At 43.3% G+C, this 23,203-nt stretch overlaps 1 protein-coding gene across 4 annotated transcripts in view; it reads right to left on the bottom strand.

Moving 5' to 3' along the window:
- Window positions 1-5,503: 5,503 nt before the first annotated feature.
- Window positions 5,504-23,203, bottom strand: part of Nr1h4 (nuclear receptor subfamily 1 group H member 4) — an 80,640-nt gene continuing 62,940 nt past the window's right edge. For all 4 annotated transcript variants that reach the window (XM_021173868.1, XM_021173869.1, XM_021173867.2 and 1 more), the window contains 2 exons: window positions 7,562-7,675; window positions 5,504-5,984 (listed from right to left, as the gene is read on the bottom strand). In XM_021173868.1, the coding sequence (XP_021029527.1) occupies window positions 5,746-5,984; window positions 7,562-7,675 (353 nt within the window). In that variant the 3' untranslated portion in view covers window positions 5,504-5,745. The remainder of the gene's footprint in view (window positions 5,985-7,561; window positions 7,676-23,203) is intronic.

Below are 23,203 nucleotides of genomic sequence, written 5' to 3' on the forward strand. Positions count from 1 at the left end.
TTCACCTGTGTCTGCTTCAAGAAAACAACATTTGACATAACTGACTTTCCAAAGAAACCAGAAGTTGCCACTTCAGCTGTGCTCAGGTTAAGAAACACAAATCACTCTAGGTGCTTCAAAAAGAGGCGGTTTAGCATAGATTTGGGTTTTCTAGGGAATGGAATTGTGACCCAGAGATGAAAACCAGCAAGGAGTTCTGGACTTGGAAGTTAAAAACCAGAACATTCAGCACCAGGGCAGAACTTGACCTGTAGAGCTGAGATGCCATCTTCACCAGAGAGTGAAGGAAAAACATTCTATCATTTCTCATTCTCCAGACCCCCAGCAGGGTCTTTCTTGATAGAACCTGGTCAAAGCCAGCTGACCTAGGAGCATATACAATGTAACTTGTTGGGAATTAGCTCTCCTTCCCTGGATAAGTAGGGATGCAAATGGGATGGATAGGCCTGAACACCAACAAGATACAGTAGCTGGGGTTTTTGTTGTTGTTTTCTTTCTGTGAAACCTCAGCCTCATTAGCTTCTGGGAAAAAGAAACATCAGTGCATCTTGGTTAGAGATGTTCATGTTAGCAGCTGGGATGTTGGGTGTACGTTGCTTCAGGCTGTGGATTGGGTCAAGGTGCACTCGTTCTACCTCCCATTCTGGGTCATACTGATACCCAGGGTAAGCTCTCCTTCTGGCACGTGGCAGATATTGGGTGTGCAGGGCAGCAAGCAAAGACACACTGGTCTCCTAGGCTCTGAGCTGATAGATTGTCATTTCCACCTCTATTCCAGAGCCCAGAGTTGGCCACACAGTGAAGGGACACTAGCCCATTGGGGTATGTGGCTCTGGCAGGCCTTGCCATTCTCCCCACTCCCTCTGCCTTCCTAAAGAAAACTGTTAGATTACGTTCCTAAAGCTAGCCACCAAGATCCATTCCCTTTTTTAGTCATTTTCTCTTCCTGACGCTGACTACCAAGGTCCCGCTATCAAAGTATTGAAGTTCATAAATTCAAAAACTCCCTTTGATTCACCTAATTAACATGCCCAATTAAAATTTAACACCTCATCCTAACACATCCCTGTACCCTTATAAACTGCCATTTGCCTATGGGCCATGGCTTTCTCCTCTCTATCCAGAGACAGTCCTTTGTCCCCCAGGACAAAAAACAAAACAAAACAAAACAAAAAAAAACCTTCTCCCTCTCCCTTGTTCCCTTCCCCTCTCCCTTGCCCTCTATCTTTTGTCTTTGTCCCTTATCCCTGCCTTCTGTCCCTCTGGGGCAAATCAATATGCTTTGTGCCGAGAACTTGGTCTTGAGGAGTCCTGAGCTGAGCTCAAGGTTCCCCACACACAGACAAGCCGAACTTCAGTGGGCAGAAATGCATGTTCTTCCCAGTCTTTTAGAAGGTGTGATGTATACAGATTCATAGATTCATAGATAAAAGAATTTACAAACAGACCAAGAGGGAAAGCCAAGAGTAATTTTATTGGCGTTTGCAATTAAGAAAACAAATAGCAGCTGTTTGGAGGGAGATGGCTAAGAGGAAGAAAGCCACACTTTCTGAGTAGAGGCCAAGAAAGCAGACAGGTGTAGCAATAGAAGTCGGCCAGCAGCTACAGAGGGTGAGGGTATGCTGCCAGTGTTTGGGCGTAGGGTAGTCCTCGGCGTCTAGATAAGCAGGTTTAGGATTTGGGCCAGTCTCACATAAAAGCTGACTGAAAGGATGGAACTCAGTCAAAGTCATGTTTTTGAATTAGAACTCAGGAATCAGGTTGACTTAGCGGTGAAGAGCTACAGCCACTGCAAAGACAGAAGGGCTTCTGGGACATAAGGACCCATTCTTGTCAGCTTCCTAGCTCATCTTTAGATGCTCTGTGGTTCTTCAGGTTTCTGGAACTGACAGTTTTCCCGTCCAGGTAATTGATGGGCCATTTGGATCATTTTTAAATAAACATTTATTTTTGTTGTATATAGGTGAGAGACAATATGCATATACATGGGAGAGAGAGAGAGAGAGAGAGAGAGAGAGAGAGAGAGAATGCGTATACATAAGTGTAGGTGTCTACAGAGGCAAGAGGCCCTGGATTTCCTGGAGCTGGAGTTACAGGTGGTTGTAAGCTGCCCAACATGGGTGCTGGGTAGCACATAAGTCCTACTACTAAGCCATCGATCCAGCCCCCTTGAATTAACTGTTTGTCTGCTTGCTTGCTTGTTTGCTTGCTTGCTTGCTTGCTTGCTCTTTGGCAGACAAGTTCCCTCTGTGGAGCCCTGACGGGCCTGAAACTCAGTATGCAGATCATGCTGGTCTTGAACTCACAGGGGTTCACCTACCCCTGACGCTGACAGAGTGCGGGGACTATTGGCTTGGTATACTTTTTCCAGTCCCTTTTTCTTTTTTAAGCAGAGTGAACATAGATTTATCAAGGCAATGTTGGACAAACCTCTCAAGAATGAGAGGGGCTTGAAATGAGGAATACCTAGAGTTGCCCCACCCTTTAAAAATCTACTAGTGAGGGCTGGAGAGATGGCTCTGTGGTTAAGAGCACTGACTACTCTTCCAGAGGTCTTAAGTTCGATTCCCAGCAACGACATGGTGTGGCTCACAACCACCTGTAATGGGATCTGATGCCCTCTTCTGATGTGTCTGAAGACAGTTGCAGTGTACTTATATAAATAAATAAGTCTATTTTTTAAAATCCACTAGTGAACTACTTCTCCGAATACTTGACACTGGATGCATGGACATTATCCACTTCTGACATCAGGTGGCTGTAGTTCAATTCTGATGCTAAGTATCTTTTGGCAGTACTGGGGAACAAACTGAGCCCCCTGAGTAACAAGTTAGGCATATCCTCTATCTCCGAGCTTCATCCTTGCTCCTGTCCTGTGAAAATTGTCTTGATTTAGTGCAGATAAATAGGCTAAGGGCCCAGGCCCATAGGCCTCCTCCCTCTCTTCGAATGACAACCATAAGGCCTAAGTTAAGTTAACCCCAGATTCTGACCAACCAGCTCCAAATTACCGATTTCTACAAACCCTTCTTTGGGTTTAGTAATTCTTTAGAATAGCTCAAGGACCCCAAAGGAAGCTGCTCTATCACTATATGAGTCCCATGCCCTAAAGCTGCTGAGGCAAAGTTCCCAAACAGAAGCCACTTAAGGAGAGCTCTTATGGCTCACAGTTCATATGGCACAGACCACAGCTCAGAGGAATGCCTGGCCGCCGGAGAGGCTCAGTGCATGGCTGCAGGAGCTTGCAGTGTGGTTTGTTCACACCCTGGCAGATCAGGAAGCAGAGCGTTAGTCTAGATCTGGACAGTAGCCTGCCTCCACCAGTGAAGGGCCATGTTCCAAAGGATTCATGACCTCCCAGAGTCACCCCACTACTTGGGGAGACCCCAAGAGTTCAAACCTGAGCCTGTGGGAGACACCTTACATTCAGACCTAGCATTCGCTCCAAAACAGCCAAATTAAAAGAGATGTCCAGGACATGGGGAACAAGGAGTGCCCACATTCCCTTACCCAGCAGGCCACCCTCCAAACAACCCCACTATGGCCACAAACCCAGTGTTCCAAATCTCATTATTGGGAGCAGGGCTATGGAGACTGTACTGCATAGATAGGATTTATTTAATCATTGGGTTTTGGTGTTGAAATCAGAACCCCATTCCCCACCCCCTAGAAGCTAGAGTTGAGACAGAATTCTAACCCTTTAACTACATGGTTGGTCCATCCCGAAGCTATCTAGGGACCCACCAAGAGTCATTTTCGTAACATAGCTTAGATGTGGTTAAAGGACGCTTGCTATGAGTATGAAAAGATGTTCCTCTTCCCTCACCACTGAATGATTCAGGGTTGGTTCAACATATGAAATCAATAAGAATAATAAATCGTATCAACAGACTTAAAGACAAATATGACGCCACCATCTCAGTAGCTGCAAAAAATAAAAAGGGGGGGGGCCTTTAACAAAATGCTTTCATGGTAAAAGTCTGAGATGGGGCAGGACTGGAGCAAACATACCTCCATATAAGAGAAGCGCTACTTCTAAATGGAGAACAAATTCAAAGGAACCCCCATTACAACAGGAACGAGGCAGGGCTGTGTGCCCACTATCCTTGAGTTCTGAAGCTGTGCCTAGCACAGGGAACAGTGTCCCAAACTGTATCTCTTCCAGCATCACGATTCCTTTCCCACATGGTAAGCGATGTTTGCTACCGTGAGCTTTGACCACTTCAGTACACCCAGACCAACAGGATGAAGTCTGCCGTGCCCACGGGTTCCCACTTCCCACCACTTCCCCCATGTGTTGCCTGCGATCCCGAGACACCAAACCACACTCGGTCCTCCCCAACCGAATCTTCCCTTGCAAGCATTCAGAAGTTTACTTTAGTCTTCATTCGTCTCTCTCCTGGTGGGCCTGAACGGTTCCATGCTTCACTGACCAATTAAAACCTTCTAAACAATGAACTCTGCTATTTATGTTTTCTATTGGCCTTATCTAGCTGGTCCACCAAGTTCCGGGCTTTTGGAGGAGAATTTGTTTAGTCTCCACCCTCCTTTGTTTCTGTCCCTTCTTTCACCTTGAGATCCCTTGGCCCATAGACTAGGGAGCCTTTCTTTGAATCCCAAGGGAAATTTCACCTCCGCCAAGGGATTTCTCAGGTTAGCCCACTGAACTTTCCACTGTACGCCTTTGCAACCCCCAGCTTCTACCGGATCTTAACCATGTCTGTATACCGCGTGGAGGGAGTTTAGCAGAACTTTGCATTAAAGAGGACCTTCCTTGTGGTATGGAATAGAACCCAAGTGGCGCTGGATTTGGAATCTAGCATTGCTTTGTATTTCTCTATAGATTCTTTACTTACGAAGCAAGATCCATTTGGGCTTACTTCAGGAGAAAGGGCGACTTCAGCTCATTACTTACAGAAGGTGTTTCATTGTATTAGGCAAAGGAGAACAGGGAGAAGACTGCCACAGTTGAATAAGGAAGGAAGGAAATGAACCAATTCCTGCTTTGGGGAAGTATCTCACAGCTGTGCATCCAGCTGCAGGAGTGAAAACAGTGGGGGCGGGGATGGGGGCGTGGGCTGTGTATGCTGAAGTTCAGTGTACATTTCTAAGAGTTATTTGCATGCTCTATTCGTAAAGGCCATTTCAAGACCCCTCCCCCCAACTGTCTTAAGGGTGGGATGGCTTCGGGGAATATTTTATGCAGAAAAATCATTAACTTCCTGAATGATGGGAAGGTTATCCCAAACCAATGTGCATCAACCATGGCTTCTGCAGGGATGGAAACATTACTTTTCTATTGTAAGAGTTTACTTTCTGGAAATGACCTGCCCTCCAACTCAATAAGATTCCCATCATCACTTAAAGAGATACTCCTCAATTTCTTTTTCTCCAAATGAGAAGTCTCCTTGCTATTACATTCAGTTTATTGTCTCAGTTGAAAACAGCTCAACTTTATAAAATATATATAATATTGTCGAATGAAGAATAAAATGTCCCTAGCTCAGTAGATAGAATTGAAGTAACAATTGATTTAATTAGGCCAAAAGGGCATGCCAGTGGGGTTTCCTGAAGCCTTGTAAAATACAGAGTGGGGAAAGCAGTTCTATCTAGTCTGTATTTACAACCGTGGGAGGTGTATAATTGCCACATAAATATTCATTGAGATTCTTGAGTGAAACCAGGTACAAACGAAACAAGGTTTCTGTTCCGAGGAGGACAAGGAGCCAGCCCCACCGGTGTCCATCACTGCACATCCCAGATCTCACAGAGGAGCGGGGTGAACTTGTGATCATTCACCCTCCAAGACATCAGCATCTCAGCGTGGTGATGGTTGAATGTCCGGAGTTCCGTCAGGCGACCCAGGAGGCAGGCAAAATGCTGCGGGTTCTCGGGCTGGTACATCTTGCACAGCTTTTGTAGCACATCGAGCAGAGGCTCCTGCAGCTTCTCCACCGCCTCTCTGTCCTTGATGTATTGTCTGTCTATGTGGGGGGTTTGCAGGAAAATAGCAAGATTAAAGAAAGTTTAAAAAAAGTAATCAGGGGTAATTATGGCAATGGCTACACTTCTTTAAATATTGGTTTATCCACTGATTACTATGCAGAGCTCCTGTGGGCAGCTATAGTGTTGAGATGGCATGGCTGTAGTGCCTGACACATCTAGGAGGCACTATCTTGAAGCTGACATTCTGGTGCCCTGGCTCTTGTAATTTCCCTGAGCCAGAGAAATTGTGTGTATTAAAATGTGTGTATTTATATACACATATAAATATATATACACACATACACACACATATATAGTGTACAAAATTTTCAATGTAATTAAAATTATTTGCATGTACATACACTCATATCTACACATATAAAAAGATATATTCACACATGTGTACAATGGACTTACATGAAGACCAAGAAAGAGAACACCAATGCTCCCAGAAGTCCCCCTAAACGTCCTTCCCAATCAAAGTCATTGAAGGAAACCCACACAACAGGTATAGGCATCCTATCTCAGGGGAACATTCCCAGACTACCTGGGCCATGGGGGATCTGCATGTGTAATGCCAGGAGGCTCTGCCAAATGGTTTTTTTCTCCCCTCAATCATAATTATTAATGCCCAAAGAATATAAACTAGCAACTGCCTATTTATCATAAATTAAAAAATCATCTAAGGCTAGCATGGTATGGTTTACAAACGACAAATGCAGTAGTACTTTCACCCAAATTATTAAAGCCAACTTTGAAAATAGATTTTTTTTTTTTGCAGAGAGATATTCAGGTCCACAATTTTCAAAACAATAATAAAATTAGAAGCATATAATTATACAATTAGTGACTATTAAGTATGTTTTTGAAGATCAGCTATACAGTGGGACATAATAACTTGTAAAGAGTTTTCTAAAGGATAGACGGATCTCTGCTATGTTACAATGTATACCATGTCTTTGATATCCCTGCACAAGTATCAGTCTCTCCAATGTTACAATGTATACCATGTCTGCACAAGTGTCTCTCTTTAGAGCCCTCCCTGACACCTAATGAACTTCCAGTCTCTTCCCACTTCCTTCCCATCTAGCCTCATCATTGTAAGGTTTTTGAGATGAATTCTCACTATATAGCCCAGGCTGAGCTCAAATTTGTACTCTTCCTCTAATCAGCCAAGTACAGACATTACAGGCACGGGTCACTGGGGATGTCTATTATTATTACATATTTTGTAGCAATTTTGTCATCTTCCTCAACTTGTCTAGAACAATAACCTCGTAGGAGCGCTATTCAAATTATCTCTAAAGTTTAGAGCCATATTCACTGTGTAGGAGGTGTTGAATGGGTAGTTATTGGAACCACGAGGGCAATTTTTATCGATATTAACAGAAAGTATATTAAGATAATAATAATGTTCTATTTGAGTGGTAGAATTGTGGGCCACTTTACTTTCTTTTTGTGTCTCTGTATTTTCCATATTTTCTCTAATCCACATCATCATCATGACTATGCTGAGAAAGAAGCAAACAGTATGAAAATACCAACGTTATTTTCATAATTATGACAGCATTATTACCTGGAGAGAGGATGACGATCGCTGTGAGCAGAGCGTACTCCTCCTGAGTCATTTTGAGTTCCCCAACACTTTTATAGAAACTGAACATCGGGGTTATATACTCATCAGAGATACCTATGTAGGAAAGTTCAAAAAGCGCAGTTACAATAACAGGATTTTAATTCTAGCTTTCACTATTGTGGCACGTGTGTGTGTGCATGCATGTATGTGTGCATGCATGTGCATGTGTGTGTGAACGTGTGTGTGCATGTAGAGGTCAGGGTACAATTTTGTGGCGTTGGTCCTCTCCTTCACGTGGATTCTAAAGATCAAAGATCTAATGATGTAATGATGAAAGCCAGGAACCTGTGACCATTCACATTTGTCTCCATTCACACCCAATCATTTAGTTATACTAAATTATACATCTCAGCCAAAGGCAGTGCGTGGTAAGAAGACCAGTAAGCAGAATCTTCAAAGGACACCTCCTGTTGGATGCATTTGTCTTTGTTCACCCGCCAGTGTGTAATGATAAAAGATAATATTGGTGGGTTAGAAGAATTCCCATAATTGCACCATTTTCTGGGTGGGGGACGTGTTACTTTTAACAATATCAATAGATACATTCAAGATAGAGAGTAAGATTAACAATGAACAAAGCATAGTCGTGCCTCTGTTCAGAAGCATAAACAACCTCACTGAGTAAGTTGGCCAGAGTTCTTATGAATGGGTTTGGATTTACTTGAAGTACCCATTGCCTGCCATCCACTTATCAATAGGAGGGTCCCTTTTCTCAAACTTGGTATGTGTGATGGTTTGTATATCCTTGGACCAAACCTCCTGACTTTCTCCTAGCCCACATCTGGATGTCTCCATTTTCAGTGGTGGGCATCCTTAGCACCCAGTTGTCCAGGCTGACATTCTGGTGTGCAGGCCTGTGGGTCTCATTGCTTCTCTTCACCCCAGGGTGCCTACCTCCCCATAGCTCTTGGCACTGAGTGAGTATCACCCAGTCACCTCCCTTTATCTGGCATATAGCAACTGCTTCCTGATTCATCTCCCTGCCTTGTTTACCTCTCTTTAACCCATTCTCTACCCAGATAAATGATTGGCCCCCATGAACTTGAAATCGGGTACATTCTCCTCATTTGTTCCACACCTTCAGAACCTTTCGATGGCTTCTGCCATATGCATGCTTTTCTTTTAAATGGGGACCTCCGCCTCTGTCACCATCAGGGGCTGTAGCACACTGAGTCAGTATTTACCAGGTCCTAACTACTTTTTGGCCACTCCTTTCAATCCCACTATGTCAAATACTAAAGACACCAGGGGAAGCCCAAACCCTCTCCCCTTCCTCCAAATCCACTCATTTCCTGCTGTTTCTTCATTAAGTTTTCTAAACTCCCGCTAGACCAGCAGTTCTCTGCCTTCCTGAGGCTTCGAACTTTTAGTACAGTTCCTTGTGTTGTGGTGACCCCCACCACCACCATAAAATTATTTTGTCTCTACTTCAGAACTGTAATTTTTGCGACGGTTATGAACTGTAATGTGAATAGCTGCTATCCAGGCTATCTGCTATGCAATAGTCAGGTTGAGAACTACTGTACTAGCTAGATACAGAAAAGTCAGTAAGCTGCCCAAAGAGACAGAGCTGGTGAGAGGCAGTGCCACGACTTGAGCCAAAGTTGACAGGCTTTGACTCAGTTTCCCCTGCTTTTCCATCACATAGTTTCCCTCAGCAATTCCATTTTCCCAGTGTCTGTACACCCATGGCTGTCTCTGCTTGGAGTCCCCTCATCCCCTTTGAACTTTATTCTTGTTTATAACTTAAGACAACGTGTGTTGTCTTACTCTATTAGTTTGGAGCATGTACTACACATGGTCTCATTCCAGGAGAAGGACTGGTTAGGGAATCAAGGAGACAGGAGAGACGTGGATATGACCAACTGATGAGTGGAGATGAGGACTACACTCCCAAGATTGCTCCACCTGAGAATCCATTGCTCTCTTCCTTTCTAAGCCAAATCTAGAGCCACAGAATTCTGGCTGAACAAATCAGAATAGGGTTGGACTCCCGATGCTTAAGAGTATGACTACCACCTTGTACACCTTATAAAGTCAGTTTGTCAGCAAGTGAAAGCCTCCCTTAGACAAGCTTGAAGTCTCTTCCAAATTGAGTCCTTGGCCTCTCCCAGAGATTCAACGCACCACACACCACTACCCTCTCCCCCATCCTTTGATTATGTGTCTGACCCCAGTGGATTCTCTTAACAGCTAAGTCTTTGTTTAACAAGTGGGAGATTACACCACATGGAAGAGTGCCCTTTATCCAGCTGCTGCAGAACTACCCATGACCAGATGAGATACAACATTCAAGGACTGGAGCAGGAACCTGGGAATGCTGCCCAATGCTTCCAACATAGGGTTAGAGGTCGTGAGTCAACTCTTGACTTTGACATCTGACTCACACAGTATTGCATAAGAGAATACATAGAGTATTTTCTTGCAAACCTGCAAACCTCCCAGTAAGCCCTCAACGGTGGGGCAGGCCTGTAATTCCATTTAACTGGGAGTCTGAGGGAGGAGGATAGCCCTGCCTAAGCTACAGAGCAAGTTCGGGGATAGCTGGCCACCCAGTGAGACCTGAAAGCTACTACAGAGATCTACAACTGGTCAAAGTGCAGAGTACATGACTGTGGAGAGCCAGCCGGGTCTCAGGTGTTACATCTGCAACATCACCCCGGCACCTAAGGCTCAGGGAAATGACAAGTACCAGGGGACCAGAGGGTCAGCTTCAAGATAGTGCCCCTAGATGTGTCAGGCACTACAGCCATGCCATCTCAACAATATGGCTGCCCACAGGAGCTCTGCATAGTAATCAGTGGGTTAGCCAACATGGATGGGGGAAACTTCCCAAGTCTCCAGCCCTGGATGGAGAGTTGGAGGAAATCAATGGCTGGTAAGAGAGGGAGAATCCATTTTCTCCAGGACTGAGCCCCCTGATAGGCTACCTAATCCCACGTGGTCGGCCCTAAACCTATACACATAGGAGCAATACTGAATGGATGCAGTAGATATGAAAGAAGAGATCTGGTGTTTAAGAGTGTTGCACAAGAGGAGTTGGGGGAGGGGGTGATGTAAATACACTACCCATGTATATAATTCTCAAAAAATTTAATAAGTAAAAATAAGTTTCCAAAAACAGTCAAAACAGAGCTGCAGCAAGCACTTGTCTAGGAAACGGTAGTTTCTGGGTCTAATCCTCAGTACCACAAAAATAAAAATAAATAAGTCATCAAGAGACATACCACTTACCATTGTTAAGCAGATGAATTGCATTAACAAGTTAATTCATCACGACCTCAGTCAGTTTTAGTCTAGATTAGATGTGTGTCCCTCTGCCTTTACAAAGATATTTTTTTATTTGTTTGTTTTAGTTTCATGTGTGTTGGGGGCTGTGCCACAGTGCCCATGGGAGTGGTGGTGGTGGTCAGGAAACAGCTCTTGGGAGTCAGTTCCTTCCACCGTGTGGGTCTTAGGGATCAAACTTAGGCCACCAGGCTCTGCAGCAAGAGCCCACATCTGCTGAGCCGCCTTGCCAGGCCAGTGTTGTGTGTGCACGCATGTGTGTGTGTTTTAAAAGAAAAAAAATTTCATTTTTTGGTTCTGGACACAGGGCCTCTCTATGTAGCCCTGGCTGTCCTGGAACTCACTGTGTAAACCAGGCTGGCCTCTGCCACCCAAGGGTGGGGATTAAAAGCATGTGCCACACCCCAAGCTAAAAGATCATTTTTCTTCCTCCTTGGGGTGGTTATCTGATCAGTGACTTGCCTCAGGATTTTTCTGGACATTAAACCAAAGCAAAGATTTGTAATTTTTTTTTCTAGAAGGTAAAATGTTCTATTTTACCTTTAAAATTTTAGTCGTCTTAGCTGTAAATGGAGGTACCCGTCTCTAATCCCAGCACTTAAGAGACTGAGGTAGGGGCATGTTGAGGTCAATGGGTAGCCCAAGGCATGTAGCAAGACATCATCGAAAGTCAAGAAAGGCCGTCTTCAGGCCCTTCCTTATTCAGGGTCTGCACCCGTAGGGAAAGATCACCTAAAATGCACAGTTGGACCACAACCTTACTTTATTCTGTGTTTAGAGAGAACCTCAGTAAATTCCTGAAAGTTTTTAACTTGCCAAACAGATTTCTGTGGAACAATTCATTTTTATTGAAATTTCTTCAAAATACATTTTAAATTTGGAGGGGGGAGGGGTTTGAGACAGTGTCTCTCTGGGTAGCCTTGGCTGTCCTAGAATTCACTCTGTAGACCAAGCTGGCCTCAAACTCACAGTGATCCTGCCTCTGCCTTTTGAGTGCCGAGATTAAAGGCATATGCCTCCAAATCTGGCGCATTTGAATTACCTGGTACGGCTAATCTGTTTCTAGCCAAAGCATATTCATGTTTTTACCAGTATGTGTGCACATGAATACACTTTATACTTCCCACTGCTGTATCTCCGATGTCAGCATCTGCATACATCACTAAATAGACTAAAGACTGGGTAAAGAAATGTCATAGAGAGGCATGTCCTATCTGGATGTATTTGTTAGAGAATTACCCATTCTGTTTGCCAGTGGCCACACATACTTTTGGTCACTTTGAAGGACTCAGCCGTGTGAATGAGCAATTTCGTTTTTATTATTTTGAATCACTGGCTTATTTATGAATGGCCGATTCGTCCCAGGAAGTGGCTTTCGAGAGTACTGATCTGTGAGCAAATGTCTCACGAAGCGAACGTAACTTGTTTCCTCGGAGCGTGTAAACCAGAGCACAAACGGCTGGAGTGCAAAGCAGAATAAACCCTGAGTTACGAAGTCACAAAAATACCGCTGTTTGCTTATGTGAGTATATACACATGCATGCCGCACATATGTGGAGATCACCGCACAGTGTCTAGGAGTGGGCTCATTCCCTCCACCTTCTTCACCCCTGGGATCGAACTCAGATGATGAGGCTTTTTGGCAAGCACCTTCACCGCTGAGCCCTTTCACAGGTCCTGGGCCATCATTTTAAATGCCATGGGATTTAGAGATACTATCCAAATCAATGAAATCTGAAGATGTTCAGTATTTAGAATTCATCTTCGATTGCCAAATTGCCTAGCTTGCTCATCCCTTTAAATTTTCAGCCTCCAGTGAAGATGCCTCCACCAGTCAATTATAATTGATGAAGTCTGGGGGAAAAAATAAGTTAAAATGCTTGCTATGATTGTTTTCTTTTGTATGTGTTGAAGCCGGGGGTTGAGGAAAATGTAGAAAATACGTAACATGCGTTTTCAAAATTATTTTTCCTACAAGTCGGATCAAGGGTGAGTCTTCTCTGGGATTCAGAGTCGACGATTTTACTAAGGACAGCAACATAAACACCAAGCAGTTTCCGTGTATAAAAGTGTAATAACATCATCCTGAAGGGGGCAGCTCTTCCCCGTTTTCCGGCTTCCCTCTCTATAACAAGATTGAATTGGTTTAGGGTTTTCACTCGTAGGACCAGTTGTCTCAACATTGGCCACAAGAGGGCGCTATTTTCTAACTCAACCACAGAGGCTGTCTGAAAAAGTTTGAAAATCAGCTTACTAAAAAAAAAAAAAATACTGTCTTTTTTCCAAAAAAAAAAAAAAAAAAAAAAAAAAAAAAAAAAAAAAAAAAAAATTTTTTTTTTNNAAAAAAAAAAAAAAAAAAAAAAAAGAAAGAAAGAAAGAAAATCAGCTTACTTACGCACCTTTTGTTTTTTGGTTTCCCTTTAAGGGGGAGCGCGATGGGGGCTCTGTGATTGACAAATTGGTTTTTCAAGGATCAGAAACGCTATCTGAAAGAATGACCCATAGCAGAACATCGCTATGCTTTCTTTCTCTTTGTTCTGTTCTGGGGATCAAACCTGGGGCCTCAGAGCTGCTAGGCGAGTGCTCTATCACTGTGCTTTTTAAAATAATGAACCGTTTCTTTCCTGATGGGATTCCTAGTATTAATCAGAAATAAAAGCAGGCAGTTACTTTGTGTGTGGAATACGTATTACATGCAAGAATGTGTACGATGGAAGCCGTATTCCACAGGACTCTTGATGGCTCTGTGTGATTTATTGCTGTTGATAAGATAGACTGGGCATCGTATTTAAACCGATGCTATTTGTTCAAACGATTTAATTTGAATTTTTGCTAGAAATGACACCTTCGCAATAACACAGAGGTTAACTGTATACCTGAACAAGCCTATGGATGCCTTCAACATCCTTTTCAGACTAAGTTCTCCATACCCTAGTGTGTTCCCAGTGAACGAATGACAACTCCTCTGAGATCCTAAAGTTTAGTTTGCCCCAGCTCAAGGTCCAGCCACTGTTGCTCTTGTTTCCATAACAGAGGCGGCATCCAGAAATTCTGCACAATTCTGGACACCAAAATTAAAGGGGGTCTCTGCTGAAGCTCCCAGTAGACTTCTGATCTCCTCACTTTCAGCCATGAGCAATGTCTTGCTTCGAGGTGATGCTTACAGGCTCTGGCCATTAGCTAGAAGAACTTGCCCAAGGGTAAAGCCAACACACAAGGAGAGGAGACCAAGGAGACAGCTGCTGTATTTCTCCCCACCCCCACCCCACGCCCGTGCGCTGAGCCCCCCACGTTAACTGCTTCCACTGCTGTCTCTTCCGGTTTTTCATCGGAGCTAACAGTTTTCCTCCTTCCAAAAAACATTGCTAGGGATCAACCCCAGGGCCTCAGCACATGTCTGGCAAGGATTCTACCCTTGAGCTATGTCCCCAAGTCCTTATTTACTTACTTGGAAAAAAAAAAAAAGTGTGTGTGTGTGTGCGCGCGCGCGTGCTTGTACACATGCATGTGTGTAGGTAGGTCAGAGTTCAACACTGGCTACCTTCCTGTGTCATTGAACCTGCAGCATTGGTCAAGATGGGCAGGCTGACAGGCTCCAGAGACCTTGTCTCTGCCTCCCCAGCACTGGGGTCCCAGGCGTATGCACCCAGCTTTTCACACAGATACTCAGCTCAGGTATTTATGCTTGCTTGGTAGCCACTTTGCTGACAGCCATGTCCACCAGCCCTTTCTTCTCATTTTCTACACTTCTAAGGCCACATTCAGCTCAGACTTCTATTACCTTCATCAGAGATAATGTCTCTAAGAAATGACATATACAGTTTGTCTTCAGGACTTGTCCCTCGCATCCTGGAAATATTGTTCAAGGCCCCTGTCACAGTGAAGCACTACACTGGGTTCAAACATTGCTTTTCTGTGATGCTTTCCCTACCACAGTGCCACAGAAGCAGTCTGCACACCTCTTCTCCCTATTCAGTTCCAGCACACCTCTCCAACTCACGGCTCTCCTCACCACAGCTGAAAACTAAACACAAATGTATGAGGGAAGAAATAGTGACCACACCTTGCCTTGATGGGGGAGGCTGCTCCCCGGATGTTCCTACTAATCTCTGAAATGTATCTCTAAGAAACAGCAGCCTGATGGAGACCTAGAAATTCACAAGTCTTTGTGAAATTAGACAGTGTTACCTTTTTCTGGTTCCTTGTGACAAAGGCAGCATAGCTATAAAATGTAGCATAGGTAAGCGATGTCATTAAGGCAGTGGAAGGGCCAGCAAGATGGTCCAACAGGTAAAAGGGGCTTGCTGCACAAACCAGACAACCTGAGTTCAAGTCCTGGGACCAGCATAAAGGTGGAGGGAGAGAACCAACCCTCACAAAGTTTTCTTGGACCTCTACATATGTACTGTGGTATGCGCAACCACAAGCTGAACATGCACAATAATAATGAATACATTTGTGAAAAGATAGTGAAGCCATCCTTACCATATTCAGACACGTTTCAAATGCTTAACCCTTACCAAGCCAGCCATCTGTGTCTCAACTACTGGCTTTTAATTTTTAAAAGCTCTGACCAGTTTAACAATTTTTAAAAAATGGTTAATTTAAATTATTAATAAGTAGTCCTAATAGCAAGATTGATTTGTCCTAACTGGTGGTTAGGACTCTCATAGGTTTGGACAGACTGGTTTCCAATTAAACTCGATGAATTCCATCCAGATTAGTTTACCTAGTAGGCACCGGGCATCACAATAGTGCCAGATGACAAGCTCTGAAGCAGCTAACAGATCAACAACAGAAGAAGCAGATATACAAGTAAATGCATAATGCCCAAGGCTAAGCATCACAAGGTCTTAGAGATGAGCAATGTGTCTGCCCAGCGATACTAAAAACATTGACTCGTAAAATACTTTGATTCATCTTCATACAAAGAAAATCTCTTTCTAGAAGCCAGCCTCAAATTGCCCATGCCGAAACTGAGATGTGATCACCTTGAAACGTAAAACCAGAGGTAGTAAGAATGTAAGCTTGTAATAGCCAAAATGAGTTCAAGACCACCCAGTACCTCCCCCCCCCCCGCCCCTTTGAAAAGGACTTTCCAATCTGTACTAGCAGGCCAAGTGCAGAGCCAGATAAGGAAACTGGCTGACTAAACAAATGTAAAAACATAGTTTTCGCAGTCAAAATGATTAAGCCTACAGCTGCCAAAATAATATTAGCTGTTCTCAGAGAAATAACCATAACAAAAGTAACAGTTCTCAGAAGAATTCTGCTCCCTGCCCCACACTGAATTCTGAGAAAGACCACAAACCTCCCTGACCTTGCTAGGATTTCTTGTGACATTAATAGCTGTGGTGTTAATAGCTGACCCATAAGGTCAAAATGTACTACTGCTTTGCTGACCAAGTCATAATAACCCACCAAGGGGGCAAGCAAAGTGAGTCACTACACCAGAGTTAGTCACTATGCAAACCAACCAATGCCTGAACAGGTTACTTGCTACACCAATGAGAATAAGCTAGTTACCCAAATCTGTCCCTTACAAAGGTATAAAAAGTGTGTTCTTTCTTTGTTCTGGGTCTCTCTCCTCTGGCCTGCGTGCTGAGTCCCCAACATGTTGGAATAATAAAAAATCCTCATGCAGTTTGCAGCTATGGCGATCTCTGTGATCTTTGTGAGTGAGGGTCTTTTGACGAACTCCAACAAGCTGACTTAAGTAAGCATTTGCCTTTCTTACAAACACTTAGAGCTTCGTATTCTCAAGCCTTAAAAGACTCTCCTTGAACTCACAGTTGGTTTACCTACTGCTTCTCTGAGAAATGTAGTTATAACCTATTCATCGTGTACATGTTCCAAAAGACAGGAGCCTCATGTGTTTTACCACATACAACATCCTCCAGTAGGGCACTATAGCTAGCTACCCCTTCATCATCCTACCATGAATATCTTGTTTCTCTGGCCTTGTTGTCTGTAATCATTCACAGAGAAGCAACCTGACATGGCTAGCTACTGCTTACATTTTATTTCTTTAATGGAGGGCAATGGCATGTTTTACTGGGTTTTATCCTGACTGGTCAAAAGCTGGTAGATGTTAGATCTTGGTAAATGACAGGAGCAATATATAGAAAGAGCACTTCCAGAACACCTGCCCTCATGTCCTAGGTGTCTGCTGATGAGCTGTGTGGCCCAGACACACAGGAATGTGCCCCCCCCCAACAGATGCCACTGAGGCTACTTATAAGATGATACAAAAAAAGTATTCAAAATCTTGGGACACACTGTCATTCTGACAAATACTTTTGAGTCAGATGTTTAACTTATGTGTATTGTGGGTATAAAAAAAGACACCCCCAAAACCCTGTAAATTTTAGGGCTTACTTAAATTTGAAACAAAGAAGATAATTTGTTTCATTTTATGAAATTATTGCCCAGTGTCTTACTGTTGAAATGTACACTCCTTAGAGTTAGCAATCACACCCTAGTCCTATCATTTTTATAACAACTATTATATAAATTATTTTTATTAAAACTCTCAGCTTAGAAGGCATTACAATTGCATTACAATACTACATTAGGAATTAAAATCATGGATGCAATCAAATTGTATAGAAACAATTCCACCACAGATTATGTCAGATACAAGGTCTCAGGCTTCCATGAACATAAGTAGACACAGTAGCTCCCTTTAAGTAACAAAACCTCAGGAGATGGTATCTTTGTGTATATAATTTGGGCACAGTAATAGAAAAGAAAAAGAGTTTAAATTTGCAGAACAAGAAAACTAATTTTCACATTGTATTCTTTAAAGACTTCCGTAAGGCAACCATCGGGCAACTTTGAAAGACTGCGCTATTCCAGAAATAATATATAATAGAAATAAGAAATACTCATTAGCATGGGAATAAAAGTTACTCTCAAAGGTCATCTTGCAAGATCGGGCTCTGATGTGACATGTGGACAAGACAATGTTCTGAAAGCCCACTGGAAGCAGAGAACTCATGAATATTAATAAATGGAAGAGACACCATTACGGATAATAAAATAGGAAGGATCATGCGCATTCAGGTGGTTTCCATGGTCACAATATGGGATTGGTACGTGCAGACAGTTTCTTATTATAAACGAGAGACACGCATATTTATTGATGTAGATTGTATTCTGGAAAACTTTACCACCGAACTTTCATGAAACTTGAAAGTTCTGAGACTTACATTATGAGTAAAGGGTTTTTGGTTTTGTTATTGCTGTTTGACTCAGACATATATTTAGCCTGAAAGATCATCTCATTTTGATATTCCACTGTGTCTGGATAAGTCTCCTTGCCCTCTCCTCAGTCCCTTCAGCTCTGCATTTCATTACAGACAGAAGGATCTTTCTGTGACCTATCTGTTCAGAAGATCATTAAGGTTCCCCACAGTACTTACTGGAATTAAGGATATTTCTTACATTCAATGTCCTTAGCAATCTAGTACATTTTCAGCTTCATAAATAATACTTTCTAATCACCAGGGTGCTTGTGGGTGTGGGACATGGACGCCATCTTGTTAAAGCCATATCTTTTGCATTTTTGGTACCTACATTGTGGCCACCTTAGACTTTCCTGCTAGAAACATCCCTATCCATCCTTCAGGATTCACCTGTCCAGTGCCTATCAAATATGCTTGCACAGGAATGTGAGCACTCTTCCATGCTCCAGTTTGCACAGTGCTCCTTTCTAATGCTCTTCCACCTTCTATACCAGTCTGCGGTTCCCGAAGGACAAAGGCCAGGCAGTATGAGTCCATACCCTTGACAACTGAACAGTTTCAGGTGCAGGACAACCCCAGTATTCAACATGTATCTGTCTAGAGACAACTGAATACCTGCACAGAAAGACCTCCACAAGATGCCACATCACTCTACATTTCTACAACATTTGCTGCAGGAGGTTCACACAGACAACGCTGTTAATTGGTCTCAGTGCTCAGCATCCGCCTACAGCAGAGTTCCTAAATCTAGGCATGACTGAAATCTGCAACTATGTAAATTGTTTGCTAATGATATAGCTTCTGCCCACCAGATGCAAGGAGTGTCCCCTCCCTGCAATGTGACAATCAGAAATATCTCTAGATGCTGCCAACATCCAAGGGATGAAGTAGATCAGCCGAGGTTGGAGACCATGGTGCTATAACATAGTCAGCACTTTACCCTGAGTACATCGTGTGCTTATAAAAGCCACCTTTCCCAATAAAGTCATTAGTTAAGAAGAAGGAGGCAAGATGGAATTTTGAGGAAGGAGAAAGCACAGGGTGATGATTTCACATAAGACAACAAGTAGCTGGGAAAGAGTGGCAAACTGAGAGTTCCCTGCTGCACTTGGAATGTGTGAGTCAACTATGCTGTCTTAGTCCTCCAGTTAAAGCAAGTGGTGAGTTGATCTCAGTCAGCTAAGCAATTTTCCCAGGCAAGGCAAAAAGCAAACACCTGTAGCTTGATATAGCTTAGCATACCCAAAGGTCCTGGATTTAGCTCCCAGCAAAGCAGTCATCGAGCAAGATGACTCACAGGTTGAAAAGAAGCACTCAGAAGCAGAGGCAGGAGGATGAAAAGTTCAAAGCCATCTTCTTCCCTACAGTGAATTCAAGGCAAGCTTGAGCTGTATGAGAACCTGTCTCAAAACAGCTTTCCCAGAAGAAGCAAGAGTTGAGTGTGTCTGGCAAATGATCCAAGAAAGGATCATATTGATGGAGTAGACACCTGAAACTAAGTACTGAGGGAAATGAAGTTGGGCAAAAACATAGCACAGTAGTGTTAGGATAGTAGATGACTCCATACATAGAGTGCATGCCATGCAAGTCTAACCACTTGAGTTTGGATCCCTAAGCCCACCACACACAGTAGCACAAGCTACTTTAATCTCCCCACACACTTCTTGAGGGACAGGAGTCAGAGGCAGAAGAATTGCTGGAAGCTTGCAGAGTGGCCAGCCTGCTACAGCATTGCATAAAAGAGATTGCCTCAAACAAGCTCAAAGGTGAGGACCAACACTCAAGACTGTCCTTTCAACAACACAGGCCTGCCATGATGCATGTCCCCACTCGCACACAGACATATATACACATAGAGGACAGAAGGAGCTCAAGCCAGTGGATGGAAGATTGGGGGGTGACAGCTTGGTGGATGAATAGTCGCTGGAGTTAGAGTTGATAAAGCAAGTGAGCAGGAAGGTAAAATGGTTGTCTTCCATCACAGCTCGTCAAAAACCTAGGCACTGCAGCTTTTAGAGAACTTGTATTGGTATTAATAGGTATGTGTTTGGCACAGGCTTAATAAAATCCATCTCCAAGTATGGTAAAGAAATTATATATATATATATTATATATAATATATATAATATAAATATATAATATATAATATAATATATANTATATATATATATATATATATATATATCTCAAGTTGTAGAACATTAAGATGCCCCACTCAGATCTCCCTTTACAAGAGTCCATGGCAGCCTGACAGCTGCTCCCTTGTGACTGTTAACAACACGCTGATGTCAGCTGCAATCCAGCTGCAGGCTGATCACAGACAGCATGCCTCTGTGGGCCTGTTCAGTGGGCATCTCTAACCTCATTCCTCTCCTTACCCTAGCTTAGACCTCCTCAGCCCTGTGCTCTGAGTCTCTCCCTAGTCAAGCCTTCTTTTCCTTCCCACAGGCATTAGATCAATGAAGTAGGGGGAAGGCTCTCTCTCACTGGACCTGCCTCCTCCCCTTCTATTTTTCAGAGATTCTCATAGATTAATCCTTTGCATATTTAATTTAATCCTGTCATTTGCTTTTACCAACTCCCAAAGCTTATACAACTAGAGTAAATCCCTGTAATAGATCGTGCTAAAATTACTACTTTTATAACATGGAGAATGTTCCTCTTAGAAATCCAGTAGTGGGGGAAAGAGATAGAGATATATAGGAAGAGACAGAGATTAGAATATCTGAGTAATTAATTCCCCTTCAGATCTCTACTCATCAAAATATTTTAATTTCTATAGCAACTATGCTATGTGTCACCTGAATGAACTTTAGACAGCTGACCTTGAAAGGAGAGATGCCCCAGCAGAGTCCCCATGTCAGCACTGTCTGTGCACTCAGCTTACACACAGATCCCAAACAGATGTCTGATCCTTGGGACTAACAGCTTCCAGAAGGACTGGGAAAAGAAGACTTCCTAGCACTTAGTTTTCAGGGAGGGAGAAACTAAGAATTCTGATACCTGGGAAGATCCTTTGGTGCCAGTCTGGCATGGATGTGGAAGGGACACTGTGACACAGTTGCTGTCCCTAGAGCAGGGCAAATAGGATGTGGCCCTCCATGAGTGCTGCGCATGTAGGGCTTGTTTGCATAATAATGTACATATTTTGCTTCATTTGTTCCTTCTTGGGAGAATGTTTTCCCTTACTAGGTTAATACTGCATAATAATCAGAAACAGCCGGAGTCTGGGGAGCAAGAATGCATCTGATGTTCCTCAGCAAATACTGTGACCTTCAGGATAGCCCTTAAGGCTGTGGGAAAGAACTCTGAAAACATGAGTTCAAGAATTTCTCAACTACGCAAAATATAAAGATGCAATATGAATTATGTGAGGGCCTTCATAGACCAAAACCGAACCAAACCAATCAAACAAACGAACGATAAAAAATAAGCAGAGGCATCTGCACTAATGAGTCAATAAAGGGAAAGGAATAGTAAAAAAAACAAAACAAAACAAAACAAAACAAAACAAAACAACAAGACTCATGGTTTAAATAATATAGGAGCACCAGGAAGTGAGGGAGTGGTCGTCCTAGGATAGGAATCCCACTCAACCAAGCTTACTGTTTGTGTTTACAAAGGCAGGCAGATTTCTGAGTTCAAGGCCAGCCTGGGACAGATGGAGTTTAGGTCCTGAAGTGGTGGAAGTTGTGATCTCAGGGTAGGATCCCATCCAGCTAAGCTTACTGGCTGTGTTTACAAAGGCAGACAGACCTCTGAGCTCAAGGTTTGTCTACAGAGCAAGTTCAAGGACAGCCTAACTTAGGCAATGAAGAAGTTGGAAAACAGAAGGTTTCTCACATAATAACCTCTATGTCTGGATTTGGCAACCACAAGCACTATGCCCAGTGAACCGCAGGTCTTGCTAAGTTAAAAAAAAAAAATGTGCTTGCTGCCTTTTTCTAAGAATCCAGGGACTAAGGTCACAAAATGCTGATTCATGGGATAATCAAAAGGGAACTTGGAGTAAATGATTGAATTGTTATGCAAATAAAAGACTGGGCTTTGGTCTGCAAGAGCAGAGTTATTCAGCGAGCTAACAGGTTTTCTGACTTCAGTTGAACAATCCAGGAGCTATCTAGAAAGCTATCTCAAACAGAAGACAAAGCTAGCAGCTTGCACCCATCACTGATTGCAAGTCACATCTTCCGCTGCTCCCATTCACCACTTTTTCAGGACCCTCTCCCAAGCCAAGGCTGATTCTTGGCAACACAGGAAAGCAAGTGGCAGATAAGACAGCTGAAAGCAAACCTCCACCTATTTGTCCATTCTTTCTCTCAGTAATTCTCCAGATGTTTCTTAAGCAATTAAACTTCTACCCCAAGTAGCATGTGCTAGGATCACTTACACACACACACACACACACACACACATACATACACATGACCCCCAACACACACACAGAGAGAGAGAGAGAGAGAGAGAGAGAGAGAAAGAGTGAGAGAGCTTAATATAAGGTCCCAATCCAATCCACGTGAAAAATAAAATCTACCACCTGACATTTATTTGGTAGATTTTTATTGCCTTGTTGCCTACCTGTTCCGGGCCAGAATCAATAATTTAAAAATGTAGACTATAATCCACACTTCTTGACAACACAATGCCTTTCAGAGAGTGAAAGCCCAAGACAACAGCCTTAGATCCTTCAACCATCCCCCCTCCCCTTCCCCTGAAAGGAAATAAAACTTGAGACATGTAATTCATGTAATGTATGTCAAATAGCCCGAAGAGTTGTTTGTGAGCTTTGAAACCTGGGGCTGAGCACATAGCCGAACAGGCCAGGACATGTCAGGGCAGGCCCGTCATTACATGTCCTGACTGGCCTGGTGCCTCCCTATCTCCCGCCCTTCTGACAGTCTGTTGATGTTTAAACGGACCAATCATGTGGAATCGTGCCAATTCCTCCCCCAGCCCCACCCCTTTTCTATAAAAGTCCCTAGCTTCCAAGCCTCGGGGTCGGAACCACTGTCTCCTGTGTGACCTGGAGCTCTGCCATTATGGAACC

The sequence above is a fragment of the Mus caroli genome, chromosome 10 (assembly GCF_900094665.2).
Source record: "Mus caroli chromosome 10, CAROLI_EIJ_v1.1, whole genome shotgun sequence".
NCBI classification, from domain to species: domain Eukaryota; kingdom Metazoa; phylum Chordata; class Mammalia; order Rodentia; family Muridae; genus Mus; species Mus caroli.